This window comes from Neocloeon triangulifer, unplaced genomic scaffold (assembly GCF_031216515.1).
Source record: "Neocloeon triangulifer isolate White Clay Creek 2 clone unplaced genomic scaffold, ASM3121651v1 ptg000014l, whole genome shotgun sequence".
Classification (NCBI taxonomy): Eukaryota; Metazoa; Arthropoda; class Insecta; order Ephemeroptera; family Baetidae; genus Neocloeon; species Neocloeon triangulifer.
The window spans coordinates 13,753,264-13,773,572 of record NW_026775556.1 but is presented as its reverse complement, the minus strand read 5'-3'; the positions used below and the strand labels follow the sequence as shown (position 1 = coordinate 13,773,572).

The following is a 20,309-nucleotide window of genomic DNA, read 5'->3' as shown; positions in this document are numbered from 1 at the left end:
TCTCAATTTCAATTCTTCGGTGCTCATCCTTCCAATCACATCAAGTAATTTTTTTTCGATTTCTTATTTTCTTCAAAAGATATGGGCCAAGTTTTTTCATTAATTAAGCGTTTAACTGGTGACATGTTTACAAAAACATTTTTCTTTTTTTATAGTTTCGACCGTGGTCCAAGAAAAAGAGACATTCGAGGTCACCGAAGACGCAACCATGCCCGAGTTGCAGCCGTCGACGGGCCAGTTGAAGAGTCTGGTCGAACGCCACGAGCAGAACACAAGTGAGTTTCCTTCTTCTTTTATTTGACGAGGCAGAAAACACCCGAAATAGCGTGCAGCCCTCTCGTTGCACCGCGCTTCATCGTCTCAGGCATAGGAATGTCATGCGCAGCCCTCTATAATCTAAACAGCCTCCCTAAAATGATGCGTTCGGGGAATCAGGTGTTGACGCGACAAAATTAGACCCGTCTCTCCTGTCAACGTTTCCCCCAAAGGAACACAAAAATAGCACGTTTTACACCAACAACAAATAACAAACTTCATTTTTTTTTTTAATTTTCCATTGTTTGATGAATTGCAGAGGTCAGCGGAACAAGCGTGAGTCCTACCGGCAGTCAGAAGCCGAGGGCAAAGCTGCGTGACTCTTTTGTGACCCAAGAGAGTCGCAGCAAGTTGGTGGCCGAGGCTCAGAAGGTGAGCAAAGTGGAGGCCCTGGTCAATAGGAGCGAAAGGTCAAACTCCCTGAAAGCCATCATCAAAAAGCACGAAAACACCGAAACAACCAGCGCTCCTACTGCCCCAGGTAAATAAAACAGAAGAGACGATTACGGTCTTTATATGCTGTATTATCTACTCCTTTATTTTTCAATTTGTTTGTTGATCTCCATTCATTGGTACACATAACAAAAAATGCACTACCGGCACTGTACAAAAAATGTGGAAATTAATTAATAAAATTAACGTTATGCATTAATTTCTTTCTGAATTTTCCTTTTTAAATTGAATTTTTAGAATATTAATAAGAGTAAAAAATTTATATTTTTTAGCGGCGGTTGAGCCCCAGAGAAAGATCAGCACTGAACAGGTCAAAAGCATCCTGAAAAAGCCGAGAGAAGCAACCCCTGAAGCCACTGTTGTCAGCTCAGCCACAATAAGCCTTAGAAAAGGTGAGAAATTATTTAAAATTAATTTTAATTGCTAAATCAAATTAAAATAACTTTGATACAATATACCGGCTACACTAATGACATGATTTATTTACGTTTTTTGGACCTACCGAAATAAATTTTAACTCTCCTCGCCGGCGCTAACCGCAGACTAAATCATTCTGTCGGCAATCTCTCGTGCAAAAAGCACTGCAGAGAAAAATACGCGCGTCGCGCATTCGCTGCCTAAGAAATTTGCGTTTTTCGCTTGGTCATGTGTCCGAAATTGGGCAAGCGTCGTTCGGAAAGAGCCAGCTGGCCGTCGGCCGAGCGCGAGTGCGCTTCAGCAGCGCTCAGTGTCCACCATGCCGCCGCACCTGTGGCTGCTGCTGGGGCCGTCGGGGGCCGTCATCGCCCTCGTTTTTGTGCTCATCCTCACCGAACGGTTCGCGGCCATCATCGCGTCAAACCCTGTTGGTCAGTCAGTGGAAAAAAATCCCAAATATTCCCTAAAAAGTGGCATTAAGTGCACCAAATTTTGAAAATTTATCTCAACATAAGATTGGTTTTCTTTCTAATTTTAAATTTGATCTGACGCTGAAAAAAAGCGGCGTGAATTGGGGTTTGTTTTTGTAGGTTTATGGGTCTCGGCTTCGTTTTTAATTGGCCGTGGTTCAGCCTGATTAGCCGCTTAATCTGGTTTCAGATGCGGCTTCTGAATCATCACTTAATCGTTCTAGTACTTTTAAATCACTTTTGAAACTTATGTTTCTTGAAATTATAAACGAAAAATCCTTTAAGAGTCTAACCAGACTAGTGTTGTCTGCCAGCATAAAATTGTCTAAAAATTATTTCAATTTTTTCTTGGGTTTTTCATCAGCCGCTACTAATTTGTAAAAATCATGACATTAATGAAGTTTTTAATTTAAAAAAAAAATACACATTAATTTTGCAAGAATAGAATTAAAATTACTTTCCTCAGCGGCAGATTTTTTCAATTAAATAATACTTTTACCGGAAATAAAATGAAAAGAATAATAATAGTGATTAGTTTATTAGTGAGCGACATTTTTCTTATTTTTAGCGAAGAGAGTAAATTTTAGTTTCGTTTTGAGAATATATGACTTAACAATCACAAATGATTTGATTTTAATTTTTAATTTTCCATTTGAAGACTCAATCGAACGACGACCTGGGGATGTGGAACAAGAGTCAGTGATTGAAGATGAGGACGGTGGTCGCACCGTGGTCAAAAATGTTCACCGCGAAAGAAACGAGGGTGATTTGAACACCACGTTCAGTGCCACCTCTCGCAGCCACGTGTCGGGCGACGGAAGTCGTTCGGCGAGTAGCCATTCCTCCACCACAGTGACCACCTCGACCCGCGACAGCCCCATTTCGATGGCGCGCGTCGGACGCAGTGGCTCCGTGCGCGCCCTTCAGCAGAAATTCCAGCAGACAGCCAGTAAGTATTATTTTTTTTCTCATCATTTCTAACAGATTTTGCTAGTGAAAAACATACTAATATATTTAGGACTAAAATATTAAAATTTATTATACGCAAAAATAAATCGTAGTTGATTGATAAAGACGCACTTGAAATGCGCGAGGCCACGAACCGGTCGCGTCACTTCCTTGTGGTGCTTTTGCTCTAATTTGGCGCAACAAACACGTTGCTTTTGAATCACCGGCGATTGGCCAAGATGCAGCACCAGATGCACGCCGAGCGCAAATCGTCCCAGCTCAGTGTGGTCTTAATTACTCACTTCTCTAGCGTGTTTTGTTTACGCGCCTGCGAATATTTGCTGCCGCGGCCTCGTGCGTGCCAACATTAATTTCACCTGCTTTAGACCCAAATAATCCTCTCCTCTAGTTTGATGAATTTAAAAATTAAAAATTTGGAAATTTTTGAGAGTGCTGAAATAACCCGCATGCGTTTTTTGTGCTAATTAACAGTGGAGTCTCCCGAGCCGCGATCCTTCCCCAAGGCTGGACTCATCTTCAGGACCAGCAGCTTCAAAAACGCTGCTAATGGCGAGAACAAATACCAAGGTACACCAATAGCTAGTAAATCCATTAATTTTTTTTAGTTATTAAAAAAATAATAGTTTGCTGTGTAACTTTTAAACTTTATTTAAATACAGTATTTCAATTAACTTTTAATATTTTATCCCGTATATCTCAGGTGGTGATTCAAAAGAAATCTGCGAAGATAATGTGCAGAGAACTGAGCAGGTGACTGAAAGAGAAGGTGTGTGTTGATATTTGAAGGAATGACTTAAAATGTTTGATTGTTTAACTTTTTTTCATAAGGGAGCGTCGATCGTCGCGTGACAGAAACGCGAGTGATTTCTGAAAGCTCTTCAAATTCGCAATCATTCCTCGGCAACAACACCAAAGTGACTGGTGTGCAGGACGTATTGACGCGTATGCGACAGGCAGACAACAACCACGGTAAAAATTCTTGTAAACAAATTTTTAACGGAAAAAATAATTTTTTGTCCAGATGAAGGGCTTAGTGCGGAAGATCGTGAGGCAAAGGCGCTGCTCAACAAGTTCCTGGGCGCGTCGGTGCTCATGCAGGGCATTGAGCCCCTGCTGCAGGCCCAGAGTTCTGCACTTGTCAGCCAGGTTGAGAAGCAGCGACTCGCCATTGCACAGGTCAGTGAATTTTTTTGTTATTCTATCAGCCTCAAACGTTTGTGCCTAAAATAGAAATTATAGGTTTTCTTTTAAATTTTATATATAAAAAGTATTGAACTGAATAACACAAAATATTTTAACTTAAAAACATCATTTTTTTAATGACAAGCTAATAATTATTACAAGTAAAACATAATTATATTAATATTACTTTAAACTCTTAATTTAAATTACTTTAATTGTAGTATTTCTATATTTATTTATCTTTTTGAATAATTTTTAAAAATTTTTTATGTTTTATTTCTATATTTACTTATAAAATAAAGAAATTAATTTAATTGCCTTTTTTAGTATCGTTAATTAAATTTATGTGTGGTCTTAACCAGTCATAACTAGATGTAAATTAACCTTTACTGGAGAACACTTGATAATTGGCATTGTTTACTTCGTTTTTTATTTTTAATGATTCCACTCATGATTAAACAGTAAATGAATATTATTAAATTTTCATGATTTACTCACTGTTATTTATAATGAAATTAATTTTTAACTCACCACAATAGGCATGAAGTTTTCAAATCTGCAATAATTAAAATTTCCATCCAGTTGGATTTTCCGCTACTTCCTACATGCAAATTCACATTAAAAAGTTACCGGTTCTCCGTTTATACAATCGGTTCAGTGTTTTCTTTTCTGCGCTGTCCGCGCTCGAGTGGATGAGCACACCGTCGGTTTTTGTTGCCGGTTTTCATACAATTCCACGAAGGAGGGATGCGAGGGCTAAAATTAGCTGGGTGGTCTCGGGACGAGGCTCAGCAGTAGCTGTGCAGCAGTGGTCGGTGAGTGCCGCAGCAGCCAACGGGTGGGTGATCGTCCAGCCGAAACTCTCTCTCAGATCAAGGTGATTAACCCTTTTACTCGGGCCCATTCATTCGCTCCAATCATCCAACGATTGATTGAGCTACCTCGAGACAGGATTTGGCAGCAGAGGGACGTTTGGACCAGAGTCAAATTGATCTGGAATTTTTATTGGGCGTCCCGACAAAGTGCTCAAATCGTTGTTTTGACTTTTGGAATGATGCATTGCACTCTCCAAAGTATTTTTAAAGTAAAAATTAAACAAACACCGTTTTAATGTTTAGTTGCCCCTTTGGTGATTTTTTTTTACAACTCGGGGGTTTTCTTTAAATAAACTAAATTTGTCATTTTTTTTCCAAACATGCCAGCATGTGTGGGCGACTAATAAAAAAAATAAAAGCAGAGGAAAACATTTTAGCGTGAGCAGCTGGTGGCGTTTTGAGTAAAACAAGTTAGCCGTTCGCGTTTTGACGTGTTTTTACATGCGATAAAACGCAGCTCGCGTGTGTGTCCAGAGCATCTTTTTCTCTCGTTTTAGCGTCCAGATGCGTGGCCGTTGCGAGGTGTTGATCAAAACCCTTTATTGCTCGCTCCGTGATAAACAGTGGCACTTGGCCAAGGGCGCCGCACCAGACCAGAGGGAGTCTTCACCACAATTTCTGCACTGCGCAAATATATCTCTCGCCCTTCTAATTCTGGAGGCGCGCATTTTGCATCTCCTTGATCTCTGCCAATTTTTCTTCACACGCGCGCGGCCAGCCGCACCAGATCACAGGAAACTTTTATCGTTTCTTAAGAGGGGCTTTCCGCGCGATTTTTGCGCCTCGCTTTTTTGCTAATCTCGTCGCCTGCAAAACTTACAAAGAGCAGATGCACCATCCTTTTAGAAGAAATCACTGATTCCCTGGGCACGAGCCAATGCTCAAAAGCATAATATGATTTAGTTATTTAAAAAAAGAAAATAAATTCATAATTTTAAGCTTAGATTTTGTAAATTAAATAAAAAATCCTGTTTTTAAAACATTTTAATATGTAATAAATAGAAACACTGCCCAAAGCCAAAGACACAATTTACTTTTAAATTGAAATATAATTTTTTCTTTTTCAAATATAATTTAATTACCATTATTTTAGGTTGATACAATTGATTGAAGATTTATAAATATAAATTATTTGAAGAAAAAAAATTATAAATTACTCTTAAACATATTTCAGGAAGAAATGGAATATGCAAATTTAATTAAAATACATCAATATTATTGGAGAATGTACTAAATTTCAAATTATCTTTTTATTTTAAGATTGACAAATTTTTAATTAAGGTATGATAGAGAAATTATATTGATCATAAAAATAATTTCTTAAAATATGCTGGCCCTTTTCTTTATTTTGATTTTCTGTTTTCAAGAAAAGTAGGACAATATCCTCATTCATCGACCATTACTAACTAGATTTTAAACAAATGCAGTTTGCTCTGCACACAAGTAGAGGCCATGTGGCGGCCCAGACGAGGAGGATAATGTCCAATCCAAACAGTGCGAGCCAGTGCTAATGTTATTCCACGTTCTAATTTAACGTTTCCTGCTGCGTCCTTAGAGCAGTTGCAAAGATTTTGTCTTCGACGACGGACACTCGCACACACAAACCCTTCTCGTTCTTTTCGCGTGTAAACCCTTTCGCCCAAATAGGCCGCGGCCGCGTGTTTTGTTGATTCGGCGAGCGAACAAGAAGAGAGCAGCCACCTTGAGCTGCTGGCGCGCGGCCAATTCGTCGCCAAATGGACCCGACCGACCAACATCTGCCCGCAAATCTGGACCGTTGCTGATTGATGGACGGACCGCCCGATTTAATTTTTCGCTTTCCTCCTCCTAAAAATATGAACTGGACATGATACGTGTGGCATTGAATTTCCACAGGCGCAAATTTACAACATCATTCACGCCTTTTGCAAATCCTTGATCTTAAAAAAAAATTAAGTAAAGCCAGTTTTAAATTTTACTCCCCTAAAAGTAACACACAAGGCTATGGAATATAAATCACTAATATATAACTTTCGTATAAATTTTACATCTATAAATAATATATAAACAAAACAAAAAACTTGAGTAGTACTTAAAGTCGTTCACTCGTATTTTTCTATTTCTGGCTGGAGATATTTTCGTTCCGCGCCGAGCTGCTGCTGCCTTTTACGCGTTTATGTACTCATCTTCTTTAAAATCAGAAAGCCATTCTTGTTGCTGAGATCAGCCAGCTCTCCGCTTCTTCTCGCTGCGATGGCCGAAAATAGCGTTATGAATAATAAGCGTGCGTAGCGAACACCACACAAAGAAAAGCTCTAAAACCAAATTAAGTTGGCGAAACCCTTCTTGCGAACACTCATCCAATTCTAGATCTAAAATAATACGAGGTTTGATCGCTAATTGTCTAGACTGCGAAAATTGAGAAATAATTCAGTTTTAGCCTGATGTTAAATCTTCCTCTAAAGGGTTAGTGGGTCAAGTTTTCGGTGTCAATTTTTGGCCGCCACTCATCGCTGAAAACAATCCATCAACTTCAATGGCGAGGATTTCGCGCTAGGGAAGGTTAGAGTGACGTAGGGGACATCTAAACTTATCCCAGGGATTTCGGGGCTTTCCATGCGGAATTAATTAAAGCTTTACTCACGATTTCGAATACACTGCAGAATATTTTAACAATTCGCAAGGAAAGTGGAATTAGATAATTAATGCCAATTCATATTTCATAATTAAATTAATAATTGCTGATTTAAAATATCAATCCACACATTTTTTGTTTTTCAATTTTACATCAAAATTTTAAATGGATTAATTGAAAAGTAAGACCGCAAATAGGGGTTGAAAAACGAATGCTCGATGCGTGCACCTTGGTAGTGTGTGCCGTCAGTGGCGACTCGGGACAGAAATAGACGCGCTCGCAGCCTCACCTATTTTGGGCACAAACTAGGAAGCACTAACGCCGCTTACTTGGTTGGACGGCCATGTGACTGACCCTTAATTGCTTTTTGCAGGAGGAAAAGTCAACGAGCGCCGTTGCTGAAGACGACGACGACGTCGACGCGCTCACCGACCAGGCCCATCTCAGGAAACTCGTAAGTTTGAAAACAAAAATATGGTTTAACATAATATTTTTTCTTTATCAATTTAAAATTAAATTTTGAATTCAAGAAGCGATCACTGGTTTAAATCCTGCAGCTCAAATGTACTTGGAGTTGAGGCTCTGGGCCGATGATATTCCAATTTGGCAGCGCACAGAAGGCCGAGCCGCTCGAATTAACTCTTAAGTGTGTTCTACACAATGTGAATACGAGCCGGCAAAGGCGCTTTGATAAATATTGTCTCAAAGTTGATCTTCTCCTTTGCGCCCTTGTAAAACTTAGGCACTTTGCTTTTAGTTGGACGCGGCCACAGACTACGACACAAGGAGGAAGATCCGAGCCAGGTTGCGCACCCTAATGACGGACAATAAAGGTAAGAAAATCAATTAAAAGTTTAAATTTTAGTATTAAAAATTAATTTTCCGCTTTGCAGTCACGGATGGCGGCGACGGAGTGTCTGCTTCGGACAGTGCGGCCCGTTCTCTTCACGGTGAGTTTGCGCCTTCGTCAGCAGTGGACCAACTAATGGCCACTCTCGGACGCAATTTTCCAGCTCTTGACAATAACGTTGGTGGTGGTGATGGTGACGGTGGTGTAGGAGGGGGTGGGTTGGGGGCTTTACAGCAACACCAGGAGTGCGACGGGCCGGCGGTCGACTCGGGCACCGAGTCAGGCGAAGACCCTCGCACACCCAACAGCCAGTCGCAGGTCGACCTGGCGCCGAAAAAGAAAAACGACGTGCCCGCCGAGGTGCTGGAGGAAGTGCTCGGCGCTCTTTCCAAGCTGCAGGGCACTCTTCAAACGGATGAGGTTGACCCTGCCCGAAAGGATGCTCTTTTGGAATTGGTGGCGCGTCTGCAAGGCACTTTGCCTGTGGCGCCGCAACCGGCGCCGCGCAGGAAGAAGCAGAGGAGCACCATCGGTGTGAGCGAGGCTGAGTTGGCAGGCGCTCGCCGACTGGCCGACGAAGTGGCACCTTTCAGTCCTCTCAGGCCATCTGACTTCCTCAGCAAGGAACAGCAGCCGTTCGAGGCGCACGACCCTATCACAGCCCTGACCCTGAAACGCCCACTGCATCGCCGCAGTTTCAGTCAGGGCCGGACTCTGATCGACGACGATCCGAGCCGCCTTCTTTTCACGCCGGAACAAAGCGTGCAGATCGCCGTGCACAAGGCGGCCATCAATAAACAGATTTCGCAGGAGGAAGACCGCAGAAGCAATCAAGACCCTTCCAGGTTGAACAGGGAGGGTTCCATTGAGGCTGAACTAGATTTCGAAACCAAAGGCTGTGAAGCAGTAATAAATGTGCCCAAGCGGCCAGACAATGCTGTGATTTTGCGCACTAAAAGTATGGAAGAGGGAACTAAGCAGCTTGCTGTGTTCCAGCCACAAGACCTGAGAGCGCCGGAGATGGTAAAAAATCAAGAGAGTAAAATTAACGGCCAGCAGGAGAAACCTGTGGATCTGCCCAAACCAAAAGCGGAAATTGCAAAAGCAATTTTCCCCAAAGTTGAACCAATTTCGAAGCCTATTTTTGCAACACAAGACCCGCCGAAACCCGTATTTTCTAAACAAGAACTACCCAAACCAAAACCGGTGCCGCAACAGGCAGTTCAAGAAGAGACGCCACCGAAAGCATTCAAGCCTTTTGAAGTGCCAAAGGCTTTTAAACCCTTCGAGACCCCGAAAGCAGAACAACCAGTGCCCCCAGTGGCCAAATCGTCTCATCTCAGAGCTCCTTCAGAGCCACCAAAACCACCGGCGAAGCCTTTGAAGTCCCTTGTTTTTGAGTTGGAGGCGCCAAAAGACGAAGAGCCGAAAACGAGTGGTGTCCTGTGGGGCAGCATCTGTCAATCTGTAAAGGAGCTGCACTCTGAGCGAAAAATTGTCTCGCGCGCAGAGAAAAAGCGAAAGTTAAAAAGAGCCAACACAATTGACATCCCGAAACCGTTTGACACGCAAGATTTGCACGACTCGGAGGAAGACGAAGAATTGACTGAGGGAGAGAACGGAATGCCGCAAAAAGCCACCCTCGAACTTCCCTTTGTGCCGAAAACGGAGAACGACCGAAAATTTCTCGCGTTCCTAGAGCGCAAAAGTCCCAAAGAAAACGCAAAGCCAACAACTTGCGCTCCCGGTGGCCACCAATGGAATAACAGATTTTCAAACTTAAAAACAAATTTTGAAAAAAGTAAAGAGCCTCCCGCGGAAAAGCCGGTCATCGCCAAAGAACCTGAAAAGGAACCTTACTTGCGAAAACACGACCCAGCAAAAACCACTAACAGAGAAATTTACGAACAGAAGCGAAAATCAAGTCTTCCCGCAGTCTCCTCCGCAATAGGAAAGAGAGAACAATTACCGTGGGCTGGCAGCGATCCGAACGTGGTTGTCGGCAGTCTGACCGTGGCCCAAAATGTGCAGCAAAAGAAACAAATGTTCACGCAAGCTGCAAAACCACCCATGATTAAGACGCCCCGAGTAGATCCGACGGTGCAAAAGGAAGAGCAACTCATGGAACTGCAAAGACAACAGCAGATCAAATACATGCAGCAGAAAGAGGAGCAAGAGCGGTACCGCCGGCTGAAGCAAGAAAACGAGCGAATTCGCGCGCCAGCACCCACCGGCCGTTTCAACCACGCGCAAAACTCAGCCTTCCGCCCCATCGCCAAGAAACCCTCCGAGCCCATTCAGATTTCGCACACCCCGCGCGTGAACCACTCGCCCCTTTTGCAACTGCCCCTTGTGCAAGAGCAACCCCCGCAGCAACCTAGAATCGAATACAGCGCCTCGGTGGCCACCGAGACGCGCCAACTCAATATGCGCATTTTCAAGGACAAAAATAACCAGGAAGAGAAGCAGGCACCGGACGTTTTGGAGGTGGCGGCGCCGTTGACGATGATGACGGCCGTTTCGCGGGTCAAAGAAGGGCCCAGAGCTCAACAGGCTTCCGTGGTTCACGGTCAAGTCCAGCACCGAGAGAGTCCGAGTCGTTCGTCCTTGGCCAAAAACCACCTGCGGGGAATTTTGCCCCGGGACGACAGCAGCCCGGGCAGTTTGTCCCTGACCCGCAGCTCACACTCGACCTCTGACATGCTGGATGCAGCTTTCCAGGCGCGCTTCGACGTCAGTGCTGCGTCCTCGCGGTGCTCGAGCATCCGACCGGAGTCGCCGTCTGAAATTCTGTCGCTCAAATTCGAGTTTCCCCTGCACCAGGCCTCGCCTTTGCCCTTCTCTCCGCCCACCCAACGTCGCACCTTCGACAGCCCTTTGAGGAAGAGCGAGTCGTCGCACCAGCTGGGCCAGAGACTCAGCGTGCCATCCATGTCCACGCCGACGCGTCGCTCGCCCTCCGGCGCCAAGGTGCACCTTTTCTCGAAGCAGTTTGAGGCTCAGGTCAGTCCTGACAGCGTCGAGGACAAGCAGCGCCAGGTAATGGCCTACCTGTCCGGCGAGTCGCCCAACAGCCGATCGCCGAGGCCCTTGTACCACCGGCAGGACACTCTGCGCGGCATCGTGCACGCCGACGACCTCGAGAACGTGGACGAAGAGTTCGAGCGGCTGTTCGAGTCGGCGGTGCAGCGGCCGCGGCAGCCGCCGGTGAGCTCCAGTGTGCCGTGCTCGCCCACCGGTGGCGGCAGTAAGTCGGCCGGAATGCGATTAAACCAGGCACAAAGTGAAGAGCTATAGCTTGTCTCTCATAATATAAGTATATGCGATATTTAGATTTTTACAACACGCCTGCGGCTCTCTCCATTCATTTAATTTTGGCTGAAGTTTTTTCCACTCGCATTAACTGCTCATTTTTTATTTTATTTCGTAGGTACTTGACACATATTTATTTTTGCGGTGCTTGAAGCAGCTTTGCTAGATATTCATTTTCATACACCTCTCTGTTTTTTTGATAACAAAGCTTCTTCATGCGCCGTATCATTGAGATTCAATGGGATCTTTTTGAAAGCTTACTCTAATTTGGCTCGAGAAAAAAAATGCTCAAAAGTAGATAATTTCTTAAATACATTATATATAATTCGCATTCCGGTTGGCGGACGCATTTTTGTGTGATAGAAACTTTCCGGTTTTGTAGTCTCTTGTTTCTGATTTGCGTTTTTATTTAATATTACTTTCGCTTTTATCTCACTCAAAGTTGTTGTTGTGCAGCTTTTATTTCCATTTCTCACATCAACATTATTATTTTCTTTTCATTGTAATCAGTATTAATTGTGAATTGGTTTTCGATTATTTGCATGGTGTGAATTTTAAGTAGATATAATTAATGAGTAGAACAAAAAAATACTCTTTGGGTAGATTTTTCTTGCCCAACACTATACAGATTTAATAAAAGATTGGTGTGTGTGATTGTGCCCGCAGTTTTTTCCACGGTGAAGGAAAAAATACGTTGGTGGTGCGCCTCACAGACTTACTTTTTTCCATCGTTTTTCTTCTTTTCTATTTTGAGATTCGCAGATTTTGCTCTCGTGATGTTTGAAAAGAGCGCAAACAAAGACACGTTTTTGCACTAATGTTGCAACAAAAACACTCTCATAAACTTATAGCTATATCTCTCTTTCTCTCACTCTCTTCGCATCACACAAAAATAAAATCCAGGAAAAACTCAAACTGAGATTCGATTTCTCGGGAGTCGACGGCCTTTACTTGACGGGCCCAAAATTAGATTCCATTGAAACTAGACCAACTTATTTTTATCCTCTCGACCGTTGACTTGTGTGTTTGCATCTCTCTCATTGTTCCTCCATCGGTGCACTCTGACGGACGCACTTTTGAGCTCTGATTTCTTGTTACAGAGAAAAGCGAGTTTTCTGTGAAGACAAGCTCTTCAACATCCACCATCCAAATGGACGGTTAGTTTGATACTTTTTCTCATAATAAAAGCTCTCTTTATTTCCTGAACGTAACTTATATTAAAAAAATATTTTTAGGAGGGACCAAAATAACGAGCGTTTCCTCTATGATGACTTCAAATGCCCGCGTTTCAAAAGGTGAGTGACCGAGAAGAATTTTAAAAATGTTGTAAATTTGGGGTCCCTTGTATAAAATAATTGCTCTACGGTAAGTGATTTTTTTGCCTTCAGCTTCATATATAGTTGCCCCTTCATTTATTTTATATAGTCATGCAGCGCCATTTAGCAGCTTTTTCATATTTTAGTAAAGAGTTTTTAGTACATTTTAATTTTTAAAAAATTATATAAATCCACCCTTAAAAAATGCGACACGTTAGTTTAGAGCCTCCATTAATCAAAGCGTTTTTCATCTCTGTCTCTCTCGTGTGGTGTCCGCCTTCACCCTCGCAGCCCCTCCCAGTAAGCTGAAGATGTCCCCGTTTGACAAGTTCAGGCAGCTGGACGAGCAAAATTCCAGCCCCTCTCCTAGGTAAGAAAAATCACTTAAAATCCAAAAAGTCATCTAAAAATCCTGCAGCCGCCCAAGAGCAAATCAGTCATCGCAGACGCAGAGCCCCTTAATCTATTTTTCCAGGCAAACGTAACTGACTTATTCAATTTTGGAAAAAAATTCAAATATTTTGTTACATAAATAAGTCGTAACGTTGGTCTGAAAAAAATTTTTAGTATGATAAGAATATATTAATTTAATTAATAGATTAGAACATTAGTAATTAATTTTGGGTCAAAAAGACTTAATGCCTTGCAGATGCTTACGGGCTATCAAATTTCCTCTTTTCTCTCTCCCTTTCATCTGAGTTTATATAATTAATCCTCTCTTATACATTCAGAATAAAAATTGTCCCTATATAAATAAATATTGTGAATTTTTTAAATTTTCTAACACTAATTCATAATTTAAATAATTATTTGGGCCGTGACATCGACAAAATATTATTACTAACCATCCCCAAGCAGTATGACCTCTCTCTCAGTAAAGTGTGATTTTAACACCCCGGCATTTCGGCAGCACCCCCAAAACGCCCGGGGGAAGCATCAGCGGTCCGTTGTTTAAATTCACGGACCCTGGCCTCAATAGGAGCGCCTCCAACGTCAAAGAAAGACTTCTGTACTGGTGTCAAGTCAAGACTAAGGAATACAAGGTACACACAAACACACGCATCAACATACACGAAAACCACCCCTGCTAACCCCCTTTCACTAACCAACCATCAAAAACTCTTTTTTTTGTCTTTTTGTGTTTCACCCAACAAGCGGCGTGCAGCAGAGCAGGCGAACTTTTTAACTGTGTTTTGTGTGTCAATAAAAATGTGTGCATATTTTTGCTGATTAAAATTTTTGCACTAGAAGATTTTGTACCTATTTTGTTAATATATTAAACTTTTTGTACATTTGAAATTTTTGGTAGATTTAAGTGAGTGTGTTTTTGCACTTTTTTTGAGTATGAGACAATCAAGTGCAGCCCAGACAACTTGGCGCATATATTTGATGAGAGCAACAAATTTAACGCAAATTAAATGCTGCCGAGAGAAAATCGCTGGTTTTGCTCTCGGCTATGAGCGCACCATTCATTGTTATTTTTGAGCACTCAAAAAAGTGTTGATAGTTTTGGAATCGGAGTGTTTGAACGTTGGTGTCGGTTTGCAGGATCTGAAGATCGAGAACTTCTCGACGAGCTGGAACAACGGTATGGCCTTCTGTGCTCTGATTCACCACTTCTGTCCTGACGCCTTCAACTATGAAGAACTTCGTCCTGAAAATCGACGCAAGAATTTTGAGCTCGCCTTTCGAGTAGCAGAGTGAGTTGATTCCTCCACAAAAATTTAAAGAATTACTAAAAAAAATTGCAGGGAGAAGGCGGACATTGCACCTCTCCTTGATGTGGATGACATGGTGATGATGAAAAAACCAGACTGGAAATGCGTCTTCACCTATGTGCAGTCCATCTACCGTCGATTTAAGGACGAAGAGATTTAAATTTTCTTTTTAAACCAACTTGATTTTCATTTCTCTATTTGAAACTTTGATAAAAATTTGTATAAAAAAAAGTATTTATGAATTTGCACTCGATTTTGTACTCTAATTTCCAATCAAGTGTTTGAATGTATTGATTGTGTAGAAAGTTAGAAGTCTCGACCGTATTTATCAAAGTAGAAAGGGGTTGTGCTTGAGAGCGCCCCAGAATAATTTATCTGTTTGGCGAGCGACCCTCCTGTACTCTTATAATTGCAGCGGGGCCGCCGCTTTTTATCGAATTCCGTCCGCCGTCCGTTGTTCTAAACTCGTGCGCTGAAACGCTGGCTATTTGAACTGCTGTCAACCTGTTTTATACATATTCTCTCTCTGTCATTTAAATGCGCAGTCTGTGAAAATCTCCCTACCCTTTTTTATTCAACCACGACGATCCAACTCTGGACCGTCACTCTCGCGGTGCTTGGTTTTAATATTTAATTTTATTAAGTAAATTTTATTTTCTAGTTGCTGGGCTGTGACGCTCGCGCAGCTTATCCCTCTTTGAAAATAAAAGGAAAATATGCTACTGTGCATTTTTCTTTCTGAAACGACAAACGAATATTTTTTTTTTTTTTATCAGTTTTCTTCTCTGTTGATATAATTATTTTATCTCCACTGTTCTATATATATATGTTGTACACACAGGAAAATACACTTATTATACTTTAACACCCCTCCTCTGTCCATCAATAGCCAAGTAGATTTCACTGACTATTATTTGTGATGCGTAATATTTAAATTATAATATTATCATTGTAACTAAAAGAAACACTATTTAATAAAAACTGTTCAAGAAAGTAAAATAATATGTTCAATTTATTTTAATTATGTGATATAAAATATTCTTTTAACCATATATATATAGTTTAGGACGTGTAAATAAAAAAAAGACAAATTATTGTTCAAATCAAAAAATTTAAATATTTGAGGTGAATTGTTAAGTTATAATTACTTTTTATTGTTGTTAACATAATTAGTTTTAACGAAAACTTTGCATAAATCTTTCATCATAATAAATTTATGATACACTTCTTTAGATGGTGATCTTACACAGAAGGCGAAGTCAAACTCAGCAGCTGCAGCCGCATCCTAGCCTCGATCCCAATAAAAACCTGTTCCAACAACCTTCAAAAACTAATAAGTACAAAAGCAATGCATTTTCCAATGAAATCCTGACCTTTTTTGTTTGTCATTTTCCAAAGGAGGAATAGCCTCAATTGCTTCGTTAAAAAACGCCCTATTAAAACAATGTAATTAATTGAGAAAGTAAAAGGTCGTTGAATCAAACCTGGCCGTAGGTGTACTGAAAGGTGCAAGGGTTTTCCTCAGGAAGGTAAGGTCGATGTGCGCCTGCAGGACCCCCTCTTCGTTGAAGTTTGGAATGCAAGACATGAGCCGAGACACCTCTTCGGCAATCATCTCCACTATGTACGACTGGATGCGCTGGCATTGACTGGGCAACACATTTTGCACCTGGTAGTGAGAAAAACTCGTTAGCAGAGGAGTATAAATTTTCGTTAGATAATTACTTCGCAGTTGACAGAAATGAGATTGGCAATTATCTCTTTAATGTAGGGGCGCAAGTCTCCTCTTTGGGTTGCACTTTTTTCCGGCAGCTTCGCCCAGTCGAATTCGCCAATGTACATAGAGGGCTCAATCGTTCCGACCAAAGGGTCAGTTTTGCTCTCAAGATATTTTTCACAAATGCTTCTGTCCAATGTGCTCAACGAATTCACAGCAGCCTCACGAGCCTTATTATAATTTAAATATTTTTTGTCAAAATATTGTCCAGATAAAAAAAATTACCAGAGCCAGTGGTGGAGTCTCTTGACCCCCTGTCAGCGAGGAGAGCGTTTTCATCACAGAAGGAAGAACAACGTCTCGGGTGTGCAGACAGTTGCTAAGAATCAAAAGAAGAGGATTCTCACTAGGATGCTTTTTGCTGCTCGATCTCGATGACGGCACTGAACCAGTCAAGATTTGAGAGAGAAACATGGGACTTGCGCTCTGAACCTCTTTACTCGAGGACAAATGTTCCAAAGTCTAATGAATGAGAAAGATTTGTTAGAAAAGCCTTAAATATAATGGGGTTATCTGTTATCTTTTTCACCTGAGTGAAGGCGTGGAAAATGTTCTGCACAAGGGATCCGTACTGCGAGTGAACAGTTGGATTGGTTAGAATGGGGTTGACAGACGATTCGCCCGGAATGTTGACAAAAATTGACTCCTTGAGAAGGGTAACTGCTTCAGTGATTTTGCCTTCGAACAATGAAGGCAGCGAAGTGACCAAACCACTGCTCTGCCTGCCTGGCAAAGTTGAACTCTGCAGGTCAGGCATCCAGTTCTCCTGCTTGTAAAGCATTCGAACTTGATCCGTCGTTTGCTTCAGTATTACAAACAAACAGTGGAACCTAAAGAGAAAACTCGATTTCAAAATGAACCTTAAAATCAAAGAGTTTTCACCTCAGGTCTTGGATTAAGCTGTTGACCTGTGCCAAAGCTTCAGACGGCAAGTCCAGTCCTCGGAGGCTATTGTAGAGGATTATCATTTCAGTCAGGCAGTGGGGCAGCCAAGGGCCAAAATCTGTTGAGCTTTTACTAGAGCTCTTGTGCTTTGGAGTTAGCGTACCACTTGGAACGGTCAGGTTCTCTTTGACCAAATCACATAGAGTCTTGATGCTCTTCAATACCATATCCTTTAAAAAGTGTATTTGTTTATTATTTAAAATTCATTTGTGTTGACAAACCTTAAATAATCTGTTGTGACCTGGAGAAGCTTCAACCTGCAACTCGCCACTGAAGTACGCCTGGCCTAATTTCCACAGCTCCGGAAATTGGAATGTGAAAACTTCCAAGCTGTCTTCCACAACTTGCACCTTGCTCGGTAACTCGCCCTGCCAATTTTGATTTCCCGCGTTTGCACCCAGTGCAGGTGGGTTTGCTGTAAAATAAAATTAGGAATATCTTTTGGAGAAATAAAATAGCTTACATGCAGGGCTAAGAAGATTTTCAGGTTGCTTTTCAGGCGGTGCAGTTAAAGACTCCAAAAGGTATTTAAATCTCGCTTCAATTGCATTCCAAGCATGGTTATTTTCACCATCCAAACTCGCCAAATTTCTAAATTGATTTTAGTATAGACCTATTTTCGATTATACACATTTTTACCTAGCCAATTTTTTCTGGTCATCAAGAGTGCAAGGCATTGTGGTCAAATGAGTTTTGAGCCGAGCAATCAGAGCATCAATTCTTTTGTCAACCTCCTCAAAAACTTTCTTGAAAATCTGTAAATAATTTATCACTATAATTTCAATAAATCCTACCAATATTAAGATTACATCTATATCCGAGTCACTAAATAGGGATTTGGCTCGAGTGTAGTCGTTGACAATTAAGTCGTAATCACCCTTCATGCTATTTTTCTCGATGCTAGTAGGAAGCATAAAGAGAAATTTGTTCCTCTGCATTGCTGAAAGGGCGTTTCGAGCTGCGTCAGCATTGTCCCTTCGATTTAGTACCTCTTTAAATAGGCGGTCTGCTTCTCTTCTTGAGGCTGTTCGATTGTCATATTTAAAAATTCACATATACTCTAATTATCAAACTAACCTTCGATGCTCTGCTCTAAACTGATGGTTGGCATCATGCGAACCTGAAGGGCATCCATCTCAAACTTGTCCCTCAGCACACACAGAGTGTCTAGCTGGTCCATGACGGCACCAACATTGGCCTAAATTTTATTAAATTACTTTCTTTTCCGCAACTATTATGATTTTAAAAATCGAGCCTTCAAAAAAGACAGCTGGCCTTCCTTGTGAGCCCCCACTTTGCGCTGAAGATGAGACAGACCAGCTTTCAGGTCGTCAAAACTGGTGCCTCGGTGGTGCTTCAGCAAAAATCTTGCTGGCAGAAAGTCCTCCGAGGACAACGACTCGCTGCTTGGGTGAGGAAAATATTCGTTCATCTGATCATCAGGCAATGATTTTCTAACAAAATTTCAATGATTAATAATTTAGTTTGTGAATTTTCAACTTAAACTTACGACGAGTCTTCAACTGAGAGACCCAATGGATCTTGCTGCTGCATGGCAGTAGTTGTGAGGGCTCTTCGACCCCAAGAACTGATTTCCTCCTCGACCCAAACCGCACTTTCCTTCAAAGGACCAACTGTCTCCATGTAACCTGATAATAATTAAATACAAATTAAAAAATAAAATATTGAGATTTGAAATATAAAACCTCTGAATTGAACAGTGCAACCACCAACCCCTCCAAGCCGGGTGATGACGACGATGTCGCCCTTGCCATTGCCAGGGCCAGACCTTGCAATGATCTTGTTTGGAGTGATCCATTCTGCCGACAAGATGCAGTTGCAGCCGCATATTGTCAGACCTAGAGAAAAATTATATGAGGAAAGTGTTTTTTAAATCTAGAAGAGGCACAAACCGATCAGATCTCTTGGGCTGTTTCCAAAATTTTCTCCTCGAATTGTGACCCGAGTTCCTGGAGGACCTTCTTTGGGCGAAATGCCCGTGACCACCGGCGCAGGAGCAGGCATAACGTGTCTGCAAATAATAATAAATTACATTTTATTTCAAAAGACCCAAATTTTTTGTTTTAGAGATGGGCGGATTCTTTCCTCTGTGATAAATAAAAAAAATGGTTTTCTTCGATTATTTCTTTCAATAGCTCACAATAGCTGTTTGCGAAAATTTACCTTAGTCTAGTCCTTTGTTAGGTAAAGCTGTTATTAATTATTATATCTTCATTTGAGTACAATTAAAAAATCAACCACTTGTCAAAAACAGCAATGTTTACGTTCAGTGACCGACCAAACTTCCTGGGCCTTAAACCCTACCGACTGTGAAGTGAAATGTAAGAGGATGCGTAAGCGCCATCTTTTGAGTAGAAAGGGCGCGAAAAACATTAGATTTGTTGAATCGTAAAATAAAATTTTGGATGAATGCATTGGTCTGCCCCGCCGGACGTGCGAGTCCCGCCCCCTTGCTGGTCCTGAAGGGTAGCGCGGACTTAATTAGTAGGGCTGGGCAGGTGCGCCGAGCCGCGGGGTCCTCCCGTTCGACCCCGGCCGACTCGAAGGTGGCCCTGAGCAAAAAGGGTTGGCGTCTCGTCTCCGCGAGCGGTGAACGGCGGAGACGGGAGCGTGTTGTTGTAGGCATCACAGGGGTGCCCGGTTCTTGCCACCTGCAGGCCGTCGTCGCTGCTTTCCTCTCTACCAAACGCGAATTGTGATAATTTAATTAAAAAAAACAATTGCCAGAAATTAAAAAGTAGGCCCTTGAAAAATTGTTTTAATTGCAACCCGAAAATTAATTGACTAAAAACAATATTAATTGGTATGGAAAGAAAAAAAAGAAGTTCTACGATGACAGTGGCGGTGCCACAGCCAGTCAAAACAAATAAATTAAGAGGGGAATAAATTAATTATTCCAAACCACTTTCAAACAAAATTTAATATTACGGATTGCATGTTTTATGGATACTCACTTTCCCACCGCCAGTTTAACCCATTCACTTAAAGCGCCTGATATTGCGCTTTTTTGGCGTGCTCGTTTCTCCGGTTTTATTTATTAATTGTTTTGTGTTTTGTTTTTATGGGAGTAAAGCT

At 41.7% G+C, this 20,309-nt stretch overlaps 2 protein-coding genes across 10 annotated transcripts in view; one reads left to right on the top strand and one right to left on the bottom strand.

Annotated features, from left to right (window-relative positions):
- The window catches only part of LOC132201239 (titin-like), a 36,184-nt gene extending 20,923 nt beyond the window's left edge, over positions 1-15,261 (top strand). For 2 of the 9 annotated variants that reach the window (XM_059627236.1, XM_059627237.1), the window contains exons 11-27: positions 156-275; positions 575-796; positions 1,041-1,160; positions 2,314-2,604; positions 3,096-3,191; positions 3,325-3,390; positions 3,453-3,593; positions 3,646-3,800; positions 7,669-7,749; positions 8,053-8,128; positions 8,189-11,392; positions 12,558-12,614; positions 12,693-12,752; positions 13,065-13,143; positions 13,684-13,816; positions 14,322-14,473; positions 14,525-15,261. In XM_059627236.1, coding sequence (XP_059483219.1) covers positions 156-275; positions 575-796; positions 1,041-1,160; positions 2,314-2,604; positions 3,096-3,191; positions 3,325-3,390; positions 3,453-3,593; positions 3,646-3,800; positions 7,669-7,749; positions 8,053-8,128; positions 8,189-11,392; positions 12,558-12,614; positions 12,693-12,752; positions 13,065-13,143; positions 13,684-13,816; positions 14,322-14,473; positions 14,525-14,651 — 5,180 coding nt within the window. In that variant the 3' untranslated portion in view covers positions 14,652-15,261. Of the gene's footprint in view, positions 1-155; positions 276-574; positions 797-1,040; positions 1,161-2,313; positions 2,605-3,095; positions 3,192-3,324; positions 3,391-3,452; positions 3,594-3,645; positions 3,801-7,668; positions 7,750-8,052; positions 8,129-8,188; positions 11,462-12,557; positions 12,615-12,692; positions 12,753-13,064; positions 13,144-13,683; positions 13,817-14,321; positions 14,474-14,524 lie in introns of those variants that run through there. The other 7 variants (XM_059627238.1, XM_059627239.1, XR_009442250.1 and 4 more) reach the window with 7 other exon arrangements.
- Positions 15,159-19,537, bottom strand: LOC132201241 (exocyst complex component 2). Its single transcript, XM_059627242.1, has 17 exons — positions 19,398-19,537; positions 19,127-19,245; positions 18,920-19,072; positions 18,724-18,862; positions 18,469-18,667; positions 18,291-18,411; positions 18,023-18,237; positions 17,853-17,968; positions 17,677-17,804; positions 17,435-17,628; positions 17,151-17,383; positions 16,798-17,098; positions 16,494-16,730; positions 16,217-16,438; positions 15,976-16,160; positions 15,865-15,924; positions 15,159-15,812 (listed from the first exon to the last, which is right to left on the bottom strand). Exons 2-17 carry the CDS (start codon positions 19,236-19,238, stop codon positions 15,734-15,736), a joined length of 2,694 nt encoding a protein of 897 aa, XP_059483225.1. The 5' UTR covers positions 19,239-19,245; positions 19,398-19,537; the 3' UTR covers positions 15,159-15,733.
- Between the last annotated feature and the right edge of the window lie 772 nt (positions 19,538-20,309).